The sequence below is a fragment of the Ochotona princeps genome, chromosome 4, assembly GCF_030435755.1.
Source record: "Ochotona princeps isolate mOchPri1 chromosome 4, mOchPri1.hap1, whole genome shotgun sequence".
Taxonomy (NCBI): Eukaryota; Metazoa; Chordata; class Mammalia; order Lagomorpha; family Ochotonidae; genus Ochotona; species Ochotona princeps.
The window spans coordinates 105,054,852-105,082,701 of NC_080835.1; the positions used below are offsets into that span (position 1 = coordinate 105,054,852).

General features: G+C 40.5%; 1 protein-coding gene across 1 annotated transcript in view; it reads right to left on the minus strand.

The window, feature by feature from the left end:
* Positions 1-25,271, minus strand: part of LOC101532163 (beta-galactosidase-1-like protein 3) — a 44,411-nt gene extending 19,140 nt beyond the window's left edge. Inside the window, exons 1-10 of the mRNA XM_058662335.1 lie at positions 25,102-25,271; positions 24,264-24,389; positions 23,872-24,084; positions 15,464-15,532; positions 14,800-14,895; positions 13,284-13,392; positions 12,149-12,241; positions 10,474-10,555; positions 9,898-9,962; positions 1,789-1,873 (exon numbers count right to left, since the gene is read on the minus strand). Of these exons, the coding sequence (XP_058518318.1) occupies positions 1,789-1,873; positions 9,898-9,962; positions 10,474-10,555; positions 12,149-12,241; positions 13,284-13,392; positions 14,800-14,895; positions 15,464-15,532; positions 23,872-24,084; positions 24,264-24,389; positions 25,102-25,142 (979 nt within the window). The 5' untranslated portion in view covers positions 25,143-25,271. The remainder of the gene's footprint in view (positions 1-1,788; positions 1,874-9,897; positions 9,963-10,473; positions 10,556-12,148; positions 12,242-13,283; positions 13,393-14,799; positions 14,896-15,463; positions 15,533-23,871; positions 24,085-24,263; positions 24,390-25,101) is intronic.
* Between the last annotated feature and the right edge of the window lie 2,579 nt (positions 25,272-27,850).

The following is a 27,850-nucleotide window of genomic DNA, read 5'->3' on the forward strand; positions in this document are numbered from 1 at the left end:
AAAAAATGTACAAAGGTCTAGCATACCCCCACTACTAAATGCTAAGAAACTGTCTCTGGGCACAAGTGGTTTGAATTCCTGTTAATGTCCATAGAGGGTTGCGAAACTTAATCTACAAAAACTCTTTGCCTTCATGTTGAAATAGACACAATTTGTCTTTCTACTGGTCACAATATTATTATTTTCTAAATACCTGTATATATTAAGTGTATAAAAATTTCTCCATTCATAGAAATAAAAAGCAAAAGAAATTCAAAAATAAAAATATCAGTGAAGAACAGCAGAACAAATTCTAAAAATGTAAGATTGTCAAGATTAGTTAGATGTGGCATTCAGTCCTTCTGTGCCCTGCACTATTTCTCTTAATCGATCTATTTTCTTTCTCAAAACTTCTGATTTTTGATTTATTAATTGCATGGAATGATCCGTACTACCTCATAGGCTTAAAAGAAAGTTAGCCGAAGATGATATGCACACCTACACACGTATACATAAAACATGACACAATGCATAACATAGAACTGATCAGAAAACTGCTGCTTTGCCATATGGGTATTCTAGCTGCTGTGATTCTTCCTTTTTGTTGTGGATTATTACTTCTGTTGGCTCTGATATTTTTGTTTCTGCCATTGGTCGCAGTTTTGTTGAGTTTGGTATTGCTTATTAGAGTTAGCAATGGTATTGGGATTTTGTTGTTGGTCCGTGTGTTGATGTTAGTAGTGTTGCTTTTGCTGTTATTGCTACCATAGTTGCTATGATCACTGATGACGGCAGTACCATCAATACAAGTATTCTCAGTGGTGCTTTTGTTATTATGATTGTAGCTGTCTTGGTAGGTGTTACTGGTGTTACCGCTTTTGATGACATTACTGTTGGCAGTAGAAGTGTCCCTGAAGTTTGAATTGTGTAGTTTCTGTTGTTGGTAGTAGTATTGGTGTTTTTGTTGTAGTATTGGTGCTATTGTAGTTGGCATGGTTGTTGGTGGTGATGCCAGTGTTGTGTTGTTACTGGCAACGACAATGATGTTTTATTTTACTCATTCCATTTTTAGACTAAAAAACATGATTATTCTCAGCCGACAAATATTTTTTTAATTTTTGACGTGTGTACAAGTGGGTCTATCCACTTAATAGTGATAGAAGAGTATTTTTTAGTGGAAACATGATTTACAAAATGAACACAACTCTTCAGCCTTTGTTGTATGGAGCAATGTCTGTTCCTTCCAACAATACTGACAGTAGATTGACTGATAATTCCCACCTTTCCGTGAGGACACTGACACAGAGCACGGAAGGCTATCTGCCTCTGGTCACGCGGCTTGTTCTGTAGGACAGTGAGCAATACCCTTACTGTGCTCCCAGGGTGCAGGCTCTCAACAAATCACTGCTCTCTCTTGATAATTTTACCCTCCAAATTCCACTCTGTAGAAAGATTTGCTCACTTTGGGGAGATGACACAGAAAATACATAAGCTCTGTGTCCTTTCTTTATCTGTGCCTATGTGTCACAACTCTCCTATCACTGTTCCCTATTTGTTTTCTTTAAAGAAAACCTCCACAGATACAATGAAATAGTGACTGGCTTTTCAAACATCTGTCAACTCCCCTAAATCATGGACTTTCTGTCAGAGTAAAAACATCAAAATGTTTATTTACTTGTGATTCTTCAGTGCCTGGCTCAAAACAGGGGCTTAAGAGGCTGAGTGAATATTTGCATTAATTAACATAGGCTCATGCAAATATTCTAATGCAGAAACATTTTCCATTGTCTAGAACTGTTTAATACTTACTATGTGGGTTTTTAGTCGTATGGGGGAAACCCCATATATCAAACCAACCAATCCAGAATTCCATAATTAGAATGGGCTTGTTTCCCTAGAAACAAATATAATAAAGCAAGAATCATCATAAAACATAAATATCATAAGCCCTGAATGAGTCACTATAAAACATAAAGATCTCATAGTTTTCATAAATTCAGAGTATTATTTTTGATTCATTAGTTTTCACCCCCCTTCTTTTTTTAAGATCTATTTATTTTTATTGGAAAGTGAGATATACAGAGAGGAGGAGAGACAGAGAGGAAGATCCTCAGGCTGCTGATTTACTCTCCAAGTGGCCACCATGGCCAGCCAGAGTTGACCCAAAACCAGGAGCCAGGAGCTTCCTCTGAACCTTGCACATGGATGCAGGGTCCCAAAGCTTTCCTATGCCACAAGCAGGGAGCTGGATTGGAAGCTGGACTGTCGGGTTACAAACCAGCACCCAGATGGGATCTCAGCTCACGCACGGTGAGGACTCTAGGCATTGGCCACCATGCCAGTCTCAACTCCTCCCTTCTCTATTCCATGTTTCCCACTATCCATACTGTGATTCCTCAACTGCACTGTCCCCTCACTCTGTTCAGCTTCAGGCACCTGCTTGAAGTACACGGACAGCAACAGCCATGACTCCAACCTTGTGTTCCAGGCTGGAACCAAAAGAATTGACTCTGGGTATAAAGAAACCTGATTGCAATTGAGTGGGAGGCATCTGTTGAGGAATTTAAGATGGCTCCTGAAATGCTTGTGTACATATTGGTGTACATGTTTCAGCTCTGGATCTTTCGCTTTTAAACTTGGTCTTTGCTAATGTGCTCACTAGAAGGTTGTGATGATGACTCATTTCATCTTGTTTCCTGTTTTTAACAGGGGAGATCCAGATGTAGTCCCTGGAAGTTGCAGAGATTTGAGGTATGGGCCAGTAGATGAAATATATCTATCTCTGTCTCTTTTCCCCCTCTCAGATGAACTGATTTTTTTTTTAATTTTAAGAAAAGCTGTTGAGTAACCCACTCTCAAAAATGTTCTCTTGTCCGAAAGCAGACACTCAGCACTCCACACCCTCCCTTTACCCAGGAAAAAGCTTGTCAGACTGCCTCCTGGAGCTGTTCTGCCTCTATAAACCTCATGGAGTCACATACGCAATTCAAAAACACTGAAGAGGTTCTCCATAGGAGCACCCTGGTGTATCCATGCCCTCAGGGAGCCTCATACACTAACACCCTGCCACATCACTGTGCGTGATGTGCCACACCCCCAGGCCTGTATAAGTGACAGATCACACATAGCCAAGTACACTATGCCCAGAACTGCCAGCAAACTTATAGAATTCAAGGTATATTCATGCCTGCTAGGTGCAATCTCACAGCATTTTAAACTAGAACACTGGGGCACCTGCGGGTAGCGCCAGTGTTGATTACAAATCAAGAAACTAAACAGATTCTAAAGTGCTTACTTACACCAAAGCAGATACAAGGAATACAAGGAACACCAGCAGAAAATCTTCATATGAAAGACAATTTATAAGTGTATGGGCTCAACTGACTCACCATAAATATATTAAATATATATGGACCCAGAAAATAAAAACTCAAGGAAACCTAAGTCCTGCAAATGAATTTAATAGTTGAGCAAGAGACACAAGGAATTACTTCATGAAAAGTTAAAAGCAATGACTTTATGGGAGCTCAAGGAAACCCAAGAGAATTCGGACCTCTCAGCAACATTAAGAATTTAATACGTTTTATGAATTAGAGATTGAGGAATGAATTGGTCAAAAATATTGAAACTAAAACATAAATACATGAACCCAATAGTGTAAGTGATTTGCTAACAATAAATATGAATTTGAAGATTGATATTTTAAACTAATCCAACCAGTATAAAAATTCTTCCAAAAATGAAAATCAATAATGTCGTGAAACTCCCCAGGGAGCAAAAAATTTAATTATGAGTGCTCCAGATGGAAAAAAGAGTAGAAAGATGATTAAATAACAAGATTTTTGGAATGGAAGAAAAGAATCCTTCAAGAAGAGGAAGCTCAAAGGGCCACTAGCAAATTCAAAACCAGAAACGGCTTTTTCAAACATATTCCACTGAAAAATTTTTTTAAAATGCAAAGCAATTAGAAAACTTGAAAAACATCAAGAAAAATGTGACATGTCATTTACAAGGATTATGTTAGATTATTGTATTTATCAGAATATTTACAGACTAAGCGAATATGAGGTCAAAAGCATGAAATCTTGATACAGGGGAATTTCCATCTAAGCACATTCTATCCAGCAAAAACATCTAACAATGCTTAGAATGAAAATACTTTCCATAGCAAGCAAACCCTCACAGAATTCGCCACCACCCAACTAGTCCCACCACAAATGCACAGGCAATTACAAGCAAAGGATTAACGATTACAGACATGAAAAATGCACAGAATCTCAACAATGCAGAGAAAAAAACTATCTAGAAAAAGAATGCAATGATGTATATTTCATTTTCACTTTTTGGATTAGATGTGATACACGAAATGCTGAAAGCTCAGCGATTTTTTTAGTCTGTATTAGCACTGCTCCTTGCATATATTTATTAGGTTTCGGCATCACTGTTCTGTTGTGCCTACAAAATGAACTGAGAAGCATTTCATAAGCATTTTCTGAAACAATATATCATTGTGCAATTGTTTATTCTTAAAATATTTACCAAAATTTACCAAACTATCTAGTCATTCTGGGGTTAGTATTTCAATAAGAATTTACTTACCCAGCTTCATACGCATCTTTTCAAAATTATCTTCCTTACTGTTAAATTTTCAGAATTTTTTAAGATTTACTTATTTTAATTGGAAAGTCAGATATTCAGAGAGGAGGAGATACAGAGAGGAAGATCTTCCATCCGTTGATTCACTCCCCAAGCAAATGCAACAGCCGGAGCTTAGCTGAACTGAAGCCAGGAGCCTGGTGCTTCATTCGGGTCCCAATGTTTTGGGCCGTGCTCAACTGCTTTCCCAGGGCACAAACAGAGAGCTGGATGAGAAGTGGGGCCATTGGGATTAGAACTGGCACCCATATGGGATTCTGGTGTGCTTGCAAGGTGAGGACTTTACCCACAAGGCTATTATGCTGGGCCCAGAATTTTGTTTTTGAAAAACATTGGATTTTTCACACAAATTAGCAAAATTCTCAGCATAAACATATATAACATTTAAAAATAAAAATAGAACTTTGTTGTGATCCAGCAAATCCAAAACCAATCAAATATCTAAAGAAATTCAATCCACCTGTTGAGAAGACATTTGCACTCACGAGTTTATCTATTATACAAAATACTTTTGGGAATCTACTGAAAGAAAATCAAATCTGTATATGGGAAAGTGGTGTAATCCTACATTTACAGCTGTACAATAGCAAAGACATGGAAACAAGACTGGTGCCCATCAGAAGAGGAGTAGATATAGACACTGTGGTACATCTACTTCACGAAATACCACTCAGCCACTAGAAAGAATGAAAATCTACCATTTGCAACAAAATATTCCCAACCACTAAGAGACCACTAAGCCAATCCCAGAAGGAAAAACATCATATATTCTCTCTGATATAGGACAACTTTCTTGCAAAATAGAAGATCGATAGATATACAGGTAAACATGTATACACACAGATTTGTCTGGAGGCAAGTATATTGTGTAGTAGAGATACATTGCAGTATGCATTGCTGCTTCTGCATAAAAGATGGACTCTGAGGGAAAATGCTAACTATAGCTTTGCAATAGGATGCTGAGTTTCTGCCATTGTCTACACCTACAATGTCATGATACACTTAAGCAGCAAAATGATGGACTTATGACTGCTTTTGAACCAACTATTTTCATAATATAGGGGAAATTAGTTGGGGAGAGAAAACCCTTGAACCTATGGACTGTATCATAAAATAAATTAATTTAAAAATTATTTACAGTGGTGAACACTATGGAATCAATGTGATTTCTTAACACAAGATGTATAGATGACACAAAAATGTGTATGCATAAAATAGAATATTATTCATAAAGAAGAACTGATTGAAATTCTACCATTTGCAAAAATATAGATAAGCTTAAAGGACACACTATTTTAGGTAAATTAAACTAGACCTAAAAAAGCAAATATTTCATGTTTTTATTCATACTTCAACCTAAATAAGCTTATGTCATAGAAGTGAAGTGATCAGAAGAGGGGAAATAGAAAGGGGGAACTGGAAGAAATTAATTCTAGAGCACAATATTACCATTTCGCAGACCTTGTTCTATATAGTGGGGTGACACCGCTAGACACACTCTATGTTATTTCTAAATATCCAAAAGAGAAGTTGCTCACGTTCTTAGTAAAATCAAGCTATAAATACTTGAAGGAATGCATATGTTATTTATTCTAATGCAATCATTACACAAAGGATGCAAAGTACCTTAATAATATGCATAACTGTGTTTTCACCCAAACTTTTAAAAAACATCATATTATACTAATAATGCAAACATATTAAAGACCTTTTCATCAAGAAAAGCTGCACATTTTTTAGTATGGCCATTGCTTTGTATACATGAGCACAAAACTAGATTCAGGAAATTGCAAAAAAGGACAAAGAATTGATTGATGCTACAGCATGGATAAGTACATGAACTCACAATATTCCTGAATGCCATTTGCAAAGTATCAGAATGTGTGATTCAATTTACAAAAAAAAAAAAAAATAGAAAAGCTACTTTACTGAGAAACAATATCCTGATTGCCTATGGTTACTTTACAAAGAAAATGAAAAAGGTTTCTAGATTGTGAATGTTTGTAGGACTCTGTCATTGAATTGTCTGCTCACAATGGGTCAATTCAATAACATGTAAATTCAGTTTCACTGGAGATCTTAAAAGTGAATAACAAGGGAAGAATAACACAAAACTTTCCATGAATACCTGGAGAAACCTTGTGGCAGAACAGAATTTGGATCATTCTTTTTAAACGTAAAGTTATTGTTGCTGCATTTACTTTACGAAATCAGTATGATTGTTTTCATTTAAAAAATTAGAATCTCTTAAAGACCTCATGTTAAGCATCATTATGTGAGTCAACATTTTTATTCGTAAATAAAAATAACAGAAGTATGTTGTAAAATGATTCCAACAATTGGGCCCGGCGGCGTGGCCTAGTGGCTAAGGTCCTTGCCTTGAGCGCGCCGGGATCCCATATGGGCGCCGGTTCTAATCCCGGCAGCTCCACTTCCCATCCAGCTCCCTGCTTGTGGCCTGGGAAAGCAGGAGAGGACGGCCCGATGCATTGGGACCCTGCACCCGTGTGGGAGACCTGGAAGAGGTTCCTGGTCCTGGCATCGGATTGGCGCGTACCAGCCCGTTGCGGCTCACTTGGGGAGTGAAACATCGGATGGAAGATCTTCCTCTCTGTCTCTCCTCCTCTCTGTATGTCCGGCTTTCCAATAATAATAAAAATCTTATAAAAAAAAAATGATTCCAACAATTAAAATATCTCAATATTGAGTTTTATCCAGAGAGGATACGATATTACTTTGCAATTCACTTAAGATGACATATGTATTTTAGAAAATATGGAATTGGGTTATACCAGTTGCATTCATTTTGTTGCATCAGACAGGATTTCATATTTTTTATGGCTGAGTGGGCTTCTGTAATGCGTATGTGCCATGTGTTCTTTATTCAGTCGTCAGTTTGTGGGCGTCTGGATTGATTCTGTAGTTCAGCTATTGTTATTTAAGCTGCTCTGAATGTGGGAGTATGGATCACTCCCTAATATGCCGATTTCATTCTGTCTGGATGGCTGGGGCATATGGTAGATGTATTCTCAGGTTGCCAAGGAATCTGCATATGTCTTCCTTAACAGGCACGCTTGTTTGCATGTCTGCCAATAGCCGATTAGGGCACAGCTGATATTTGATTATTGTTTCTTGAGATGGAAAAAGAAAGATTGGAGGGAAATACTCTAAATGGATTAAAGGAAGCACATTTCCTAGTGAAACATAAAAAAATACTTGGTAAACATTAAACCATTTTATCTGGATTTTTTGGTGGGAGAGGGGGTGCTTGGTCTCTCTGCAACCCAAGGTTCCTTTGTATTTATTTTATCTTTTTTTTAGAGATTCAGAAATTTATCTTTTCATTAACTTTTAACTCATCACCTTCTATGTTTTGCATGTTGTAGTAAATGCAAAGGAAAACATTTTAAAATATTCACTTGCTTGCCCACAGAAATCAACTAAGGGAATGGGACTTTTAACATTGCTTTTGATCTGGGGAAGTATTTTCAGAGTTATAATTGACCACTCATGTTTGGTTATAATGATTCAAACCTGCCTGTTTCTGCCTTTATTTATATAAAGTAAATAAGCTTCGTGTGTTTTACAGTGCAGATTAGTGAGCAGAGTGCTACCCTCCCCTCTGCCCTCACTCCTGCTCCTGTTCCTAACCCCCTCCCTTCCTTCCTGTCTCTCTTAAAAAAGCTTGTCAATGATACATTTTGCTCTAACTTTATAAGCACATCCTTAACAGTCCAATTTGGTAAAGTTTTCAACAAACAGCAAGTAGAAAAAAAAAAAAAAAACCTTCTTTTCCTAAAGAGTATAAACACAGGCAGTATGTCAATCTTGCTCATATAGATTTCATTTTTTGTACTCTGTGTTTTAATTATCACAAAGCTGAGAAAACATGATATTTGTCTTTTTGGAACTGGCCTGTTTCAAGTGCAATGGTTTCTAGTCATATCCATTTTTCTGCAAAAAACAGATTGTATTATATTTCACAGCTGAACAGTATTTCATAGTGTATATGTATGCATATATGTATATGTATGTTTTTTGTATCCAGTCATCTGCTGATGGACATCCTGGTTGATTTCATATCTTAGCTATTACAGATTTTCATATAATAAGCACATATATAAAAATAACTCATGCTTATTTGGTTTCCTGTGTTAAAAATTTGTATTAGTTGGAAAATGTGCAGAAATTGATGTCACTTTCTCCTTGATCAATATTTATGGAGTAGTGGGGAAAACTTAAATGAGAGCAACAGAGTTGCAACGTACAAGGTTTGGGCAATGGATGGCTCTGAATGTGACAGAAATGGTTGCAAATTGTGGACTGCGACCAGAAACGAAGGCTAGTATCCAGTTGCAAGAGGACTAGGAGGACTTGGCAGTGGATGTGAATGTAACGGCCAGCCCTAGGGGAAGCTGGAAAAGCAGACCCACACAGAGGACAACATTCGACGTCAGGCTGTTCGGTAGGAAAGGATATGTTCTCTATGGCATGGACCCTGTTTAGTCTGTTGTGAAACTGTCAAAGAGGAAACGCACTGAGAGGAAAGTAGAGGCTTCTCAACTCCTGTTAAGTAATAAAGAAATAATCCCACTGATTCTCAGGACTTGCAGCATTTGGCTGGAAAACATGAACATTAACAAAACAAGGTGTTGATTGATTTCTGAGATCACTCTTAGAATCATCTGTCTCTGAACAGCGGATAAGGGTTTATATCTTTAAACCTTCACTATTCTTGGGTCCAGCAAGGTAGCCTAGCAGCTAAAGTCCTCGCCTTGCACACACCAGGATCTCATATGGACCCCCATTCATGGCCTGGCAGCACCACTTCCAATTCAGCTCCCTGCTTGTGGCCTGGGAAAGCAGGCAAAGAAGCCCAAAGTCTTGGGAACCTGCACCCATGTGGGATACCCGAATGAAACTCCTAGTTCCTAGCTCCTGGCTTCAAATGAGCTCAGCTCTGGCCTCTGTGGCTGCTTGGGAAGTGAATCAGCAGAAGAAAGATCTTTCTCTGTGCATATCTGACTTTCCAATAAAAATAAATGAATCTTAAAAAAAAAAAACCTTCACTAATCTTAGACATTTCCACAATGTGATCTCTAAGCAGAAATGATGATAGCAGGAAGTCTTCCTAATTCTCCAAACATAAAAGCAAATGCTGCTGAAATTACTGGCAACAATGTTAGGGCTCACTGACACCAGACACACAGGCTATGAGTAGTGGAAGAAGAGATAAGGTACTTCATCTTTAAGATATCTTACCTGTATTTGATGCAGCAATTTAAACATTCTCTGACACAGTCTTCTTTGATTGACTGTGATCAAGGCTGTAGAGAGAGAAGACTTGTCTACTGAGGCATTGTGATAAGTGCCAACAAGAGCTGAAGGCCCATACGCTTATCCCTATATTACTTATTTACTATTGCCACTGAGAGTTTCCATGTACTGCTACTTAGTGTTCAAACATGTGTACACAGAAGCCTGAGACAGTAGGATTTCATCCCAAATTGGGTTACTTGATTTTCTAGAAACTCAACACGTTGGGGGATTGGCAGGGTTGTTAAACTCTCCTAGCTTTAGGCAAAGATTCCTAGAAATGCACCAGTTGTGACAAAGGTAACATATGCTCAGCGTGAAGGGTTTGCTTGTGGTCTGTCAGAGACAACAGCAGCAGCAAGGAAAAGTCTCAAAATCCGAGAACACTGAGCAGATAAGTAGGTCCTCACACGCTGTAGTACAAGTCTGCAGAACCTGTGCACATGGGCATTGGAGAGCTTAAAGTTCACATCAGCCAGGTAAGAGCCCCAGTTACCCCTTCAAGCTGTTCTACATCTGTACCTCCTTTAAGTTGGCCTTTCCGCACATCATTCATCAAATCAGAGGTCAAAAGCAGCTCCACAATCCCTCTTTTCAGCAGGGCCTGTTGATAAAAAGCAATGACCTGAGCTCCTTTTCCTTGTGCCCACTGGAAGAAAACTTGTATAAAGGAACTGAGAAATGAACACAAACTGGAGTAAAACAGCTATGTGTTACTGAGTAAAAGTGAAATCAGAGTCTGAATATTTCCAAATTAAGAACTTGGAAGATTACCGGATTTGTGTCATCCCAGTATTGTTCCAGGGGTAAGCTCCAAAAAGAGATTAATATGAGATCTGAAACCCCATAACCTAAAACCCCTTTGGAAAACATAGAGCAGGGTATGTTAGGAAACACTCTGGAGGCAGTTGTAAGTCATAGAATGTGAAGGAGAGCAGACAGGAGAGCCGTTTGTGCTTTGAGGGACCGAGGACACTGAGCACAGGTCTGCAACACAAGCCACCCAATCTACCCAAGCCTATTCAAAAATACAAAGGAGCCTTTTCTGCCTTAAATAAGAGGGATGTCTGATAGAAAGTTTATGAGAAAGGTGACCAGAGAGCCAAAGTTCCTCCCTGTCATTCGCTTCTCTTCCTTGAACCCTGTCTGGGAACGGTATGAAATTGTCACATTACCTGAAACAAGACAGCCGCAGAAAGCCAGGTACCCAATAATTCCACCCATGTGTGCAGCTGATACATGGTTTCATCGAAGCTGATGGTAAAATGGTGGTGACCAGAATTTGAGGAGAGTAGAGCAGGAGGAAATTGGACAGACTGGTAATACTTGGTAAAAACAGTTATGATGTGCAGTGATGTGATTATAGGTGAAGATAATGCACCGAATATTTAAAAATAAGAAAGTAGAAGAAGCAAGATTTCAAATACGCTCGCCATAAACAGTAAGTATTCAAGGAGAAGGATGTATTTATTGCAGTTTGAGCATGACACATTGTATCAAAATATGACATAATGTCAATATTTTTGAATATATAAACATATATTTCAAAAAATATAATATCTGCTGTGAATTACTGATGCATTGATGCCAGCCATGAGCAAAGGTTCAAGAGACAAATGACTCCGATTGTATCACTTCCACAGAGGCTGGTGATGTGTTTTGCCCATCTTCCTTGCACAGCAGGTGAGCTGCATACTCATTGTGAACAGAGCTGACGATGGGTCAGGTCAAATCCTGAAGCCTCTAGCCCTACTCATTACACTGACCAGGCATGCAGTCCAGAATATGCATCAGTCCTTGAATATGGAAATTCAGGGACAAGAAACTCCAACCTCAGGGAGGACAACAGACAGGACTGCAGTCACAGCTTGACCGGGAATGTCACTCTGTGAAGGAACAAAAGGATGCCGTGGGCCCCAGTGTAGACAGCTAGTAATCACTATCATCAACTCATTGATCACTATTTACTGTACATACGCATTCACTAACCGCAGCTTTAATGATTTATATTTAACTCTAAATATTCCTGATTGTACTGATGATATTGTAAATTCATAGTGGAATTAAACTTTGGCTTAAATATTCTAGCAGTGCATGGTAGCCCTATTACTGCAGGAAGAAATTAGAAATACATGCCAGAAAAACACAGTTTGCAGAAGGAAACATATAAATGAGGAAGCACACAGAGTGTTCTTACCTCTTTGATGTAAGGCATGTAGTTTTCGTCCTTGTTAAATGCACCATACTCATTCTCCACTTGGAATGCAATGACAGGGCCTCCATGGCGGTACTGAGACACAAGCATACGAGGGTTGAAACATGAGGCTACCAGGGTTCAAAGTAAAATGAGTTTGCTGAAAAAGATAACACATCTTTTGTGTACATGCGGAGCCAAGCTTCCTGAAGACTCGGCCTCTGTCTCCTCCTGGGCACTCAAGATGGGACAGAAATCTTCCTCTCTGTGTTTGCTTCTGTGTCTCATACCAGTGACCGCTAGGCTATGAACTCTGAAACCTGCAGCTCTGTTCCATATTGCACACTGACCCAGGTTCCACATCTGAAAGTTCAACAACTATCCAAACCTTCCTATGTTAAAAGCAGCTTCCAAATCTAATGATAGTGGAATGAGCAATTGAGGTTTGTAGAATGAACTAGGATTAGATGAGGTCATGGGGTGGCATAACTTGCTGCCTCAGTGGTGGTACCAATGTCTAACCATGTCACTTCAGTTTGCAGGACAGAAGATGGCAAAAGATCAGGTCTTTTCCACAACTGATAACCAGACGATCTGCCATTCTCTATCAACTATTCAACCTGTGGGATGTTATTACACCCAAGAAAAATTGACTAATCTATCTTGTGACATCGGAAAGAGGCATCCTTCTTCCCTGCAGCCTCATAAGGTAACATCATGCTTCTGCCTCCTGCTCAGGAGTGTGGCTCTTAGAACAGCTCTACACCTTTGTAAACCTTTCTTCAGCCCTCTGCTCAGACAGTGAGCACCACCACCATGGATGTTTAATCAGGATCTTCCTTCACATCAGAGTGATGGGTAGAGGTCTGAAAATGCAACCCCCCATAACAGTTCTCACTCTCTTCCTCATTTACTATGTGCAACTTCTGTTCTATGTGATGTTGTTCTTTAGAGGCCCTGATGACCGTACAGGACAAGTGAAAAGCTTCTGCCCTCAAGCTGATGGTACAGAATCCAAGAGCCCAGGAATGTCAGCTTCATGTTTTATATGCACAGGTTGTGGCCTATTCACAGGTTGAATCAGAACAAATTCTCTCCCCACAGTAAAGGAATTAAGGAAGCATTTCCTGGGCCTTACCTGGAGAGGAACCATTGTGGCAACCAGAAAATCAAAATATCGGTCCACTGCCTCAACAAAGCCTTTGTCAGTTGTCCTCACTCGGGACTTGGGATCCTGCAGTAGCCAGCTAGGGGCAAGGAAAGACAGACTCAGTGCAGAGAGGAAGGTGGGAGAACATGACCCCCAGGTCCTTCTCCAAGCCCCCTATTTAAAGCTTCATCTCCCTCTAGCTCATACCCAGAGCCCTGTTACAGTTAACAGTCCTGCAAAGGCTGCACCTGGTCAACTTGTTGTACCACTCCCAACTTGTAGGATTTATAGCAAGTCATTACTTCCATTGCTGAGGCACCTCATGATTCTAGAAGAAATTTCAAGTCTCTCTAGTCAGTCTGAGAATCTGAGCCTGGTTAGGCTCCCACACCAGCTTTCATGAGTCTCTCTCACACTCAAACAATCTTTCAAACACAGTAAGATCATATGCTTGCTAAGAGGGAATCTCAACTGAACTTGAACTATGGTTACGCAACAGGGTGGTGGAACCCACCATGGGGGGAGGGTGTGGGGAAGTGGGGGGAGAATCCCAGTTCCTATGAAATTACAACACAATGTAATTAATGAATAAATTTAATTTAAAAAGACAAAAAAACAAAAACAAACAAACAAAAACCAAACACGGTAAGATCATTTTTCATAAGTGCCATATGTGTTCCTTGGGAAAGGCTCACGTTTTTCCTATGAAGCAAGACTTAAAGTGCTGGGTAGGAACTACCATTTCATAAACCTCTTTGCTCTTGTCACTGGGGAAGTGCTAAGTGTCAAACTGATCAGCATGTATAACAGTTACTTCCACAAAAGTGCACATCTGTCAGGCTCAGCTTTTTTGTGCACCTGAGTTGGACCAGAGGAGAAATCCATTGTAGAAAAACGTAATGACGTCAGGTGAATCTGAGGAGGGAAGGCATTTATCTTAAAGCATAGCTGAAAATTAAGTCAGGATTCCCATCTAATCTTTCAGGTCAAAGAACTAGATCCTAGACTTCTCAACCAAATTTCATGAATTGGGGCTGAGAGCTATAGATGTCAAAACCAAGCAAACAAGTCTCCTGCAATGACAAAGAAAGAGATAGGGTGAGGCAAACAGAATGCAACAAAGTAAAAGAAATGCCAGCAGGATTTGACTGTCTGGGCAAAATGCTTCTGTTTCCTTCCTTCTCCATGCATGAGGAAAATAGAGTTGATTTGGTGTCTGCTTTGGGGGAGAAAGGGGTCAGGCCTCCTATGGCTCTTCCCCACTTTACACCATGTCATGCTATTGGCATGAACCAGGGTATCCATCTCCTCTTCTGATCTTTGCAGTGAGAATGGCAGTGAAACCTCTCCTTGCCACAGCTCTCAGACCCCATGTGAGAGATGCACCTAAATCCCATGCAATAAGCACTTCGTCAGTGGAAGTTGTTGTCACTGTCCTCATCATTACTTCATGTGAAGCAAATAGTTCACTAAGCCACAGTTCTGGTGTCATAACCCAGCCTACCTGGGCAAGCCCCCGAAGTCAATCTCAGCACAGATGTAGGGGCCTGGACGCAGAATCACCCAGAGGCCGAGCTCCTCTGCAATCACCACAAAGGCCCTGGGAAGGAAAAGCGCCTCAATACCACACGTGATTCCACAGCAGTCTGGGCAGCGTGCAGTCTGCACATCCTGGAGGGTGAAGCAGCTGCCTACCTCTCCCGCATCCTCTCACTGCCAGGGACACAGGTGAGGGGACACCCGAAGAGCAGGGCATCCCTATCCCAGGTGGGGGAACAAAGATCCTGCCAGCTGGGCATCCACTGACTGCCAGCCTCAGAGCATCAGCAGAGCATGACTGGTGTATCAGGCAGGAGGCAGTGGTAGTAGCAGTAAATCTACAACAACCTTGCTAATCCAGATAAAAGACAACTCCTCCAAAGTTAATAGGTCCCGTTGCAGCTATTGGTCCCATTTCATTGGTCAATGGTCTAGGAGTAGAGTGGAGTGTCCCCAGTGGTTACAGGGCTGGCCTATCTGGGAGGCAGCACACAGCTGGGCAGCATTCCACTCTGATCCTGAGGACAAGGCTCTCAACACAGAGGCAGGACATGGCTGGGCTCCTAATCCACCCATGTAACCACCTATCAGAGTCCTCCTGGTGCTCCAGGAACATCAACCCCACATACTTCAGATCCAAGTTTTCAGAGAAGTCAAATTTTCCCCTTTCTGGTTCGTGGAGGTTCCAGGGAATGTAGCTAGAAAAGAGAAGAGGGAAAAATCCTAAGAAACTTCCTGCTTTCTTACAAATTTTTCAGGTCATCCTGAGACCCATGCTAAAACCTGGCATAGTGCTACTGCAGAATAAGTGGTAATTATCCATTGAATTAAACCTTTGTTTCAAAAACAAATCTACACAGTTTCTTTCTTAGTTACCCAACTATTTTCCTATTGTTCTAGATTCTATGGATTTTGGTATAATTTTCCCATTCACTCTCTCATCCACTAAAAGGAATAAAGCAAGACAAAATGTATGGTATGCACCTAAATATTTCTCAGTGGTAGTTAAACTACAAAGAAAAAAACCCACAAATAAATAAAACAAGTGGGTGATTTCTGCGAGGTTCCTGGAGATAGAATGCAGAAAGGAGTCCCTGTGGAATTTGAGAAGACCAGTGGCAAGCCTAGCTCTGACACAGCAGACACTGCCTGAGGCTGTGGCACTCCATATGGGCTCCAGTCTGTGTTTTCACAGCTCAATATTCAATCCAGCATGTTGTCAATGTGCATGGAAAACAATGGAGGATAGTGCAAGTCAGTGGACACCTACATCCATGTGAGAGATCCAGAGATAGCCCCTGGATCCTGGTCTCAGATCAGCCCAGCTCCATGCATAGCCACCATTTGCAGAGTTAATAAGCAGAAGGAAGATTCTCTCTCTCTCTCTCTCTCTCTCTCTTTCTCTCTCTCTCTTTCCCTCCCTCCTCCCCTCCCTCTCTCTCATGCAGACCTTCCAATAAAACAGTAAATTGTTTCCAATAAGACTTGTGGTTTTTAGTCCACAGTAGCCATCATACTAAATGGCAAAAGTGGACAGCATTTTTCCTAACATCAGGAAAAAGACAAATACATCCATTCTTGGCAATTTTACTGAAAAGTGATTAGAATTTTAGCTAGAGGGCCTAAAGCAATGGCCCAGTGGCTAAATCCTTGCCTGGGAAGTGCCAAGATCCCACATGTGGGATGGCTCATGTTTCTGCTGTTCCACTTTCCATTCAGCTCCCTGCTTGGGGCCTGGCATAGCAGTCAAGGATGGCCCAAAGCTTTGGGGGTCCTATATCCACGTGGGAGACCTGGTAGAAGCCCCTAATTCCTGGCTTTAGATGAACTCAGCTTCAACCATTGTGGCCACTTGGGGCATAAATCAGCGATGGAAGATCTTTCTGTCTTCTCTCTATAAAACTGAATATCCAATGAAAATAAATAAATCTTTAAAAAAAATAGACAGGGAACAGCGTGATACCGTACTGGTTAAAGTCCTCGCCTTGCACATGCTGGGATCCCATATGGACAACAGTTCTAATCCAGGCGACCCTGCTTCCCATCCAGCTTCCTGCTTGTAGCCTGGGAAAGCAGTCAGGACAGATCAAAGCCTTGGGACCCTGCACCTGCGTGGGAGACCCGGAAGAGCTCCTGGTTCCTGGCTTTGGACTGGCTGAGCTCCAGCCATTGCGACCAACTGGGGAGTGAACCATTGGACGATAGATCTTCCTTTCTGTCTCCCCTCCTCTCTATATATCTGCCTTTCCAATAAAAATAAATAAATCTTTAAAAAAAGAAAAATAGAGAGAATTCTATCCAGAGAAATTAGACAAAACTGAGATGAAAGCCTCAAAATAGGAAAGGAAATTCAAAATAACTATCTATCTATCTAACTATCTAAGTATCTATACAATATGGTACTGTATATACTACAATCTATGCACAGAAAAATCTGAAGATTACAGAAAAACATTACAAATGGTAAATGAACTCAGTAAAGGTACAAGATAGAAAACTCAACATAAAATCAGTAATACTTTATACACCAATAACACCTTTTATGAATACCTAGATTACAAAAGTTAGAGATTCAATACCAATTCTCACGGGACAAGCAAAATCTTCAAGTAACAAGAGTAAATAACACAGCAATCATGACAAAACAATTGATTTCAAGACACACCTGAGTCATGGTGTCATAGAAACCAATAGCTAGACCACTGGAACAGAAAACACATTATAGTTACAGGAAATTAATCTACACTTCTTTAGTCAATTGATTCTTTACAGAAGAGTCCTAAAAAGTGACAGATCTTTCAATAAATTGTCCTGCTTAACTGAATACCAGGTGCAGGAGATAGAACTTAAACCCTGCTTCCCCACTTCTCCCCCATCCAAAACCTCAAAGTGGGTCAACAACATAAATGGAAGACAAAGAAACAATAAAATTACTAGAAGAAAACAATAGAAACAACAACTCAAGACACTGACCTAAGTTATAGCTTAATGGATAAGCCATTTAAAGCACGGACAACAAAGTAGACATCAACAAACAGGGCTGTTACCAGACCATGATGCTTCTACACAGCAAAAGAAATCATTAATGGAGGGAAAAAACAAGCCAAGATTGGAAGAATTACTTGCCAGCTTTTCATTTGAAAAGTCTGGAGTTCATTCAAAAAAAATGCAAGGAACTTAAAAAAAAAAAAAGCTAAAGGAAAAAATACCATATAGTTTCAGCTCAGTTTAAAAGTAGACATTGAAAATGTATTGCTGTGGAAGAATTTTATTTCATTTTCAAAGACAAAAGAAAGCTTTGCTGGATATGTTATCCTGGGCCGACCATTTTTTTCTTTTAGAATCTGGAATATGTCACTCCATTCTCTTCTTGCCTGTAGAGTTTCCTGTGAGAGATCTGTGAGTTTAATTGGCATTCATATGTCAGTTGATTTTTCCCCCATGCACATTTAAGGATCTTTCCTTATGTTCAATTGAGAGAGCATGATGACCATGTGTCGTGGTGAAGATCGCTTTTAATCAGGCCTGTTGGGAGTTCTGTGCCCCTCCTGGATCTTATTTCCCAATTCTTTCTTTAGATTAGGGAAATTTTCCTTTATTATTTCATTAAATACATTTGCAAACTCAGCTTCTCTTTCTGTACCTTCTGGCACTCCCATAACTCTTAGATTTGACCTCTTAATAATGTCTAGAAGACACTTCACCAACAAAAATCAGCGGAAATTACATCACATGGGTTCTGTTGTTTTTTGTTAGTTTCATCTCTTCAAAACACTTTCTTCTGATTAAATCACTCAATGACTTGTGGATCATACAGTAGCATCATTTTCTTCAAGAAGGTTCTTGATTTTCATTTCTTCAGCTACAACTTAGTCATTTAGTAGCATGTTATTTAACTTCTGGGTGTTGTTAATTTTTTTTCTCCCTGATGTTGATTTTGTTTTGTGGCTTTTCATTTAAGGGGATGTATAGTAGCTGTGTAATGGAGACTGTCATATCTAGTAACATGTCATTTAACTTCATGGCATTGTAAATTTCTATTTTTCTTTCTATTGTTCATATTGTACTATGACTTTTCATTTGAGGGGATGTACAGTAGTTGTGAAATGGAGACTAACATATCCAGATGTGAGGATACAATGTAGTATGCATCTCTACTTCCAGACAAAGATGGACTTACAATGAAACTGTTCACTATATCTTGACAATAGGATGCTGGACTCTCTGCCATTGTCCATGCCCGCAATGATGGACATATGACTGTGTATGAAGAACTATATTTTAGTAATGATATAGAGGAACTAGGTGGGGGGAGGGAGTTGGGGAGGGGATAAGGGAAATCCCAGGAGCCTATGGAATTGTATCATAAAATGATAATAATAAAATGTAAAAAAATATATATTGCACAATTCTCATATGATTATCAATCACAGAAACAGATGTCCAAGCCATGAGGCGGGACCTACATTGTAGTGCAATGGGCTAAACCACAGCCTGAAAGCACACATTCCACATCAAAATGTCCGAGGAAGTTCTGGATGCTCTGCTTCTGATCCAGCTGATGCTAATGGGAAAGATTAGGAGATGACTCAGGTATCTGGGTCCCTGTCACACAGGTCACAAATTCTTTCTGTTGGATGCGGCCTGTCCTAGACCTGGATATTGTGGCCACCTGGGAAGTGGCAACAAGATGGAAAACATTCTCTCTGTGTCCAGAAACATAAAAAAAAATTTTTAAAGAATAATTTTAATGTGATAAAATCTTACTGTAGTGAGAATGGCTAGTGTTTAAGAGACCAAAAATAGATTTAGGATTTCAGATTAGTGGTTAAATATGGCATGTTTCACATCATAATGACTGGGTTAATCCCTGGCTACAAATCCTTTACTCACAATCCTCACAGCAGTGAAGGTGAAGTCACTGTGTTGCAGGCAATCATGCAGGAGCCCTGAAGTGAGTTCCTAGCCCTTTGACTTATCTTAAAATAACAAGTATGATTTTTTTCTACAATATGGGATTTTTTAACACTTTCATTGAGGGTCCATCTTTTATTCAGCAGCAGAAATGCATACTGCAATGTATCTTCACTTCTCAGTGTGCTATTTTCCCTTATACAGTTCCTCTAGATGAATATATATACATATAGATACTATACATATACATACCTACACATCTGTTGATCTTGTATCTTACAGCAAGGTTACCTTATATCAGAGAGAACATATCATATTTGTGCTTTTGAGATTTGCTTATTTCAGTAAATATATTGTTGCCATAAATGTAGGATTCAGGTTACTTTCTCACATGATTTCATTTCCTTTAGATATATTCCCAGGAGTGGAATAGCTGGGTCATTTGGTAGCTCAGTTTTCAGTACTCTTAGCATTCTCTTCACTGATTTCCATAGTCACTATACTAGCCCACCACATCCAACTTGGATGTCACCCTGGACTCTCACTTCACTTTAGCACTGGCCAGACTACCCTGGCTCCAAGGCACAGAGGCATAGTTTAAAGATAAAAAGCATCAGAAGAAAAAACCAACCATAATGTACACAAATGCCTAAAAATAGACATACAAAAACAAGGAAGACACAATGACTTCCACAAAGCAACACAGCTCACCATAATTTGATTATGAGGATGAAAATCTTGATTAAATGCTGAAAAATGAATGGAAAATGATAACATTACTCAACAGCACACAGAAACAAATTCTTGAGACTATGAAACACATTTATTACATAGAAGAAATATTATGCAAAGAGGTTGAGAACTGACGTAGCATGGTGGTAAAACCACCAACACACCTCCTGATATCTATTCAAGTCTTTCTTGCAAGCTGTAGAGGCATCATGCAAAGATAATAGCCATCAAAGTTTGTTTTTTTAAGCACTTGGTGGCAATAAGTGGTATCTAACCATTTGTTTGTAGAAAATGAAGGAAGGGCTTGATTTCCAGATCAAGGCAAATTTCCAGTGAGAAAGTAAAGCAAAATAGTAGAAATTATATGGGACAGGAGTGCAGAGCTCATAAGCTGCAGTTGAGGTTGGCTGTGTTGGGGCCACCAGGGGCCAGTGTGAGCTACGGCTCACCACCACTTCAACTAAGTTAACTGCACCAAAGATGGTGGGAGAAGCTAGGACACAGAGTACCAACTGGAGTGTCTGAGAAAGTGCCAGGCACAGAATGTCATAATCCACATTGACTCTGTATCCAGACAAGCATTAGAGGGAGGGAGAGATCCTATTGGGTCACCATGGAGAAGGAATACTGTCCTTTATTTTTTGTTTTCCTATAGAATGCCTGAATTGGTGGTAAGAACCTGTCATTTTTTAAATCAGCTAGTCCTGTTGCTACATCACTTTGGAGTACATGATTCTGTGCTGAGACATGGAAATGCTAAATGTGTGCTCCTCCTCAACTTTGAGTTGGTGCAGGTACGTCACTGCGAGTGGCACATACAACTCCTATCCCCAGCATTGAGCCCTGAGAGAAGGAGCTGCTCCCTCTACTAAGGTGGAGCAACCAGAAGTGGCTGGATCAGGGGCCAGTACTGCAGCATCGTAGGTCAAGGATCTCTACCGCCTGTTGCGAGCATCCAGTACAGGTGCAGGTTATGTTACAGCTGCTCCACTCTGACTCAAATCTCTGATAATGAGCCTGGGAAAGCAACCAAGAGTTACCCAGTGTCTTGGGCTCTTGGACCCCTGAGTGAAACCTGGAAAAGCTCTAGGCTTATGTAACTGACAGAGTATGGACCTCAAGGCTCACTAAAGAACTCAAAACACTCAACAATAGTAAAACAGCGCAGTTAAGAAATGCAGAAGTGCTTGAAAATGCATTTCTCAAGTGATGACATTCAAGTAACAAACAGACATAGGAACAAACATTCAAGTTCACTAGTCATCAAGAAAATGCTAATGAAAACCACAATGAGGTTTCACTTCAGCCAGTTACAATGACTATCACCAGAAAATCAAAAACAGCAAATGCCGGTGGGAATAGAAACTAGTGCAACTATTACGGAAAATGTTGTGAGGGTTCCTCAGATATCTGAAAATAGTCTGCCATAGTCCCATCCTTCTCATTAATGGGGATCAATGAAATCAGCATACGAGAGTTATCTGTACTGAGATGTTTATAAGGGCTCAATTCACAGTAGCTAAGAAATGAAATCAGCCCAGATGTCCATCATATATTTTCTCTAATCTGTGGCAACTAACATACAAATTAAAATAAAAAGAAATAGAAAGATAAAAATTAGGAAGGAGTTACTCAAGTTAACCCTATTTGCAGATGATATGATTCTCTACATAGGGGATCTAAAGGACTACTGAAACTCAAACAAAACAATCAACAATAGCCTTTTATACACAAACAATTGCATGGGTAAGCAAGAAAATGTAAGCTCATACTCATTCGCAATAGCTGTAAAAATGTAACTAACTTGGAATATATTTAACCAAACATATGAGGGATCTCTACAATGAAAATTACAAAACATTAAAAAAAAGGAATAGAAGAAGACACAAACGTTGAAAAACATTTTTCATGTTCATGGATTGGCAGTCTTAATATAATCAAAATGTTCAAACTATCGAAGCCATTTACAGAATCAATGTTATCTGTGTCAAGTTACATACAACATTATTTTCAGATCTAAAAAAAAATGATGAAAAAGTTTACATGGAATAAGAAGAGATCCCAAAGAGCTAAAACAGTCTCAACAAAAATGAAGCTGCAGGAACGAGGATACCAGGCTTTAACACCTATTACAGGACAGTTGTAGCCAAAACAGCCTGGCACTGGCATGGAAACAGACCTCAACAGAATGGAACTTACAGAAATAAAGTTATATATCTACAGACAACTAATTTTTCACAACCAAACCAAAGTCAATCCGGAGTGAAAACACGGACTCCTCAAAAAAATGGGCCTTTGTATGCCGAAGTGAGAAATAAGACCCTTACTACATGTTACACACAGAAAATACCATCTGTGGATGAATCAGGGCTCTAAATCTTTACTCAGACATCATGAAATTGCTGGAGGTGAACTTTAGGGGAACTCTGCAGAACATAGGTGTAGGCAAACACTTTATGGGAAAGATACTGGAAGCAAAAGCAACTAAAGCAAAAGTAAGCAAATGGGATTGGACCAAGTCAAGAGGCTTCCTGTACTTCAAAGGAAATTTCCAACAAAGTGGAGAGGCAACAGAAAAATAATTGCAAATTATACAACTGACAGAGGTTTAATGCCCAGAAACTACAAATAACTTCGGGAACTCAACAACAACAAAAAATTCGTTAAGAAATGGGAAAAGAACATGAACCCATAGGTTTAATGTTTCCTATGTGTTGGTGCAAAGAACTTTGAAACACACTCATGAGGAGTCTTCAAATAGTTTTTGGAAAACAGTTGCTTCTAAAAGTTGTTAGAATGTAAACTTGCATTTTAATTGTGTTTTCTATTTGCTTCTTAAAGAATCTTTGTGTATCATTAAGTTAAATGTTCCTAAGATGCCAGAGAAATCATCACATACACAGAGATATTTAAGGAATCATCTACCCTGTAGCCAGATAGGATAAAATTGTGCATAGATTTCTCCCCCCCCTCTCTCCTCTTTTCTTTTCTCCTCCTCCTCCTCCTCCTCCTCCTCCTCCTCCTCCTCCTCCTCCTCCTCCTCCTCCTCCTCCTTCTTCTTCTTCTTCTTCTTCTTCTTCTCTCTCTCTCTCTCTCTCTCTCTCTCTCTCTCTCTCTCCAGACAAAACTGCAGATCTTTTAATTCCTGGTTGAATCAACCCTACTGAAGAACCGCTATATTTCTCTAACTCATTCTCTTTCCGAAACTTTGATCATACAGTTATAAAAGTGATGGACAAATGCCTGAGCACAAAAGGTGACTGCAGGAAGCCTAGGCAGAAGGGAGGTCCTCACTCTAGATCCCAAGCAGAGTCAAGGCTAGAGTCAGGCTGCAGCTCCAGGTGCTAGCTCCCCAAGGGTCCCGAGGTGAGGGGGCTGGGGCTGTACTCACGTGGTGACAGTGTTGAAGCCACAGGCCTTCAGCTTCAGCAAGCGGTCCCTCCAGTACTCTCTGGGAACCCGGAAGTAGTGGATGGAGCCACCGAAGATATGAAACTTGTGACCGTCCAGGGTGAAGTGTGCGTGACCTGTGCTTGGGTTTTCAGTGCCAAGGCCCACAGATCGGTTCTTCAGGTCCAGGGGGCTCAAATGAGACCAGTTATATCTGCAGAGGGGATGGAGGGGGAGATCAGAAAGGGCCTCGGTGTGGGCAAAGGCAGAGACTGCTGAGTCCTCAGGGCAAAGGCAGTTCCTGTGAGCAGAATGCACTATGCACTCGCAGGTGCCCTTAATTTCCTCCCAGGGGAAGAGTACCACCGCTGTCCTTGGCCCTGTTACACAAACCTCGCCTGAGATGGCTGTGCTGTTTGGGCTAGAAGACTCCTTTGCATTGTTGAGTGAAGAGCGTGAGACGAAGAGATAAACTGTAGGAAACTGATGGCCAAGAATCTGTTCCAGGAGAAACATGGGCTGTCGGGAGAAAGGGACACAAGGACAGGAATGTGAGACCCCCTAAGGCTCTCCTCCACACCTGGAGAGACCATAGTCGCCAGCGGAGTGCCTGAAGGTACAGCCTGTCTTAGAGACCCCAAGAAAAAGAGCCCGGGCTTCCACTGCTTCACAAGACTTGCCATGCCCGTTCTGTCTTCTTCGGTCTGAACCTGTGGCTTGGAAGAACATGGAACACATGCAAGTGGAAAGTTGGAAAGGATCAGGGCCTGGCTGAGGAGAGAGCAAGTCCTGTGAGAGGTAGGAGCACTTTGTTGCCCTTGATTTCCCTCTATCCTTCCACCTGACAGTGGGAGTATGCTCAGCATGCTGGGGGCAATGTCTACAGGTGAACTGGCCATGGTTGGCTCACAGAGGTGTGCAGCATGTCTGATACAAAGCTGTGGTCCCAAAAACACCTTGACTGACACTAAGAACCTGAAGGGGACGAGGAGAATTGCACGTGAGAACACAGAGACCATGAGGTAGGAATAAGGAAAGGATGCCTGACAAGGTGGAGGAACCCACCATGGGGGGAGGGTATGTGGAAGTATGGGGAGAATCCCAGTTCCTGTGAAATTACAACACAATGTAATTAATGAATAAATTTAATAAAAAAAAAAAAGGAAAGGATGCCTGGCAGAGTCCTGGGTTGTGGATCTGCTTCAGCAAAGGATAGGCAGCAGCTCTTCACCTGAGAAGGGGCTGGAAGCCCATGGTGCAGAAATCCAGCATCACACGTTGTAGATTTCAGCAGCTCTTTTCATCAGCCCCAAGTCAACACTGAGGTCCAGAACTTGCAACAGAGGCAGGCTCCTGTCTGCTCTGCAGGTGTAGCCAGGGAGAAATCCTTGTAGTCACCAGTGCTGGTCAGTGATCTGCAAACCCGGTGCCACAGCCTGGCCACAGTCTCAGCAGCCAAATACATGGGTCTGGAAGCCTCTTTTGGTACCAGAGATGGCTGATGGAATTCTGGACCTAGACCCATGCAGAGCCCATGGCCACATTGAGCACCTGGACTGCCAGACACAGCATAGCTGACCTCTAGTTCTGAGGGAAAGAAAGGGCATTTGTTTGATTGGATTTCCTGAGCTAGCTAAGAACCCACTGCCAGTTGGCACAAAACCAAAAGTTAGTGGGAGGAAAGGAAATGGCCAGCCTAGCCCTGGTGTACCTGAGAGCAGGATGTCCTGATGCCCCCAGTTCCGTCGATTTACCAGGTGCCCATTATGTTCAGATCCAATGCCTCAGATCAGAAGCAAAGGAATCATTTTTGTGTGCAATGAAAGTTTAGATGGGATAAATAAAGGCTACATCACAGAGAACAGTGGAAGCACTGAATGGCTATCAGGCTGCCCCCCAAAATTACACTTTTCCCGATTTACGTATTGATTAGAATGAGAAAAGTCTTGGAAGAAACTTAACATTGTCTGCAAAGTCCAATCGGTACACAACATACTTTGGAAATCTTGGAGTATGAGTAGCCGGAAGCTGACAAGAGGCAGGTCAGGTTGCCAACTACTGTGGATGCAGTGCTAAATTTCCAGGAATCAATGGGGAATGAGGGTACAACCATTAAGTGATTCCAAGAAGGAAGTAAATGAGATTTTATTGATAGTCATGATGCTTTATGCAAGGTTGAAGCAAAATCAGAGACCAACAAACCATCCTACAAAGCTGGTGATCCCAGAGTCAGGGTAATGGATTGCTCTATGGTGGAAACTGGAAAAAAGAGATGGCTGTAGGTTCAAGGAAGACCAGTGGGTGGAAAGTAGTAGTTCTTTTTAAAATTTTCTTTCTTTTTTAATATTTATTATTATCATTATCATTATATGATACAGTTCCACAGGCTCCTGGGATTTCCCTTATCCCCTCCCATTCCTCCCCCCCACCTAGTTCCTCTATATCATTACTAACATATAGTTCTTCATACACAGTCAAATGTCCATCATTGTGGGCATGGACAATGGCAGACAGTCCAGCATCCTTTTGTCAAGATAAAGTGAACAGTTTCATTGTAAGTCCATCTTTGCCTGGAAGTAGAGATGCATACTACATTGTATCCTCATCTCTTGATATGTTAGTCTCCATCTCACAGTTACTGTGCACCCCTTAATGAAAAGTCACAATACAAAATCAATAACAGGAAGAAAAATAGAAATTTACAATGCCATGAAGTCAAATAACATAGTAGTAGCAGTTCTTAATAATTGCATGAGCTCATTGCTCCAGAGCAAATAGTCTAACCCCAATGCCTCTGACCACCTAACTTGTTAGCTTTGAATGAGATCAAGGCAAAGGGAAACACTTTACAACGTAGGAATGGTGGCCCCAACTCTGAATATGCCCCTATAGAGAAACCTATTGATTTTCTTTTGGATTCCTCACCTTATTTAAAATAAGAATGAAGATTGAAACCTGGAATGTGGTCTTCAAATATGTTGTAGCATCATATTCTCCCCTCTCCTTCATTGTAGCTATGCTTTCCTTCCTGATCCATAAGCTCCCTGAAAATTTTGTAGTTCATCCATCTTGTACTCAAGCTTACATTTTAAGAAATGCACTATTGTGTCTTTATTAAGGTTTCATAGACACATGACATAATTATTCTTTGTCAAGTTTTTAAAAATATTCTGGGGCTTATTCCTTTCCATTTAAATGTAGAATGGATTTGTCTGTTTCTACGAAAAAGCCACCTAGAATTTGATAATTGCGTTACATATACAGATACCTTTTAGATATTTGACATGCTTCTCGTATGAAGCCTTCAACTCTGTGAACCTAGTATATCTCTCAATTAACAAACATACTAGGTTCACAATTATCTCTCAATTAATAAGTGCATCTTTATTTCTTGTTTCAGAATGTTTTATTTTATGAAACAGAATTGCATATTTAATTTCTGTTTGAACATTTTTAAAATATTTATTTATTTTTACTTGAAAGAGAATTACGGAGAATAGAAGAGATAAAAACAGAAGGTCTTCCCTCCACTGGTTCACTCGCCCTCTGGCCACAGTGGTCAAACCTGAGATAATCCAAAGCCAGGAGCCAGGGGCTTTTTCTGAGTCTCCAACATGGGTGCATGGCCAGTGGATGTGGACCTTCCTCTGCTGTTTCATCAGACCATAAGCAGAGAGATGGACTGGAAGTAGAAGCCTGAGTATGAATCAGTGCCCAAATGGGATGCCAGCATCACAGGGTGAAGGATAGCCTGTTGAGCCACACTGCCAGCTCCAGGACTTGTTTAGATTTGATCCTATCTTTGTGAGATTATGTTTCGTATGTTAATGTTGTGCTTTGTGACCTTGGTGAATTGACATCAGTTAAAACTGATTATGTATTTCTTGGTCTTACATGTTTTCATGTGCTTGCAAATATGGACAGTTTCCCCCCCATCATTCCATCTGTATAGCTGTTCCTTTTATCTTCTTTGGTAACTA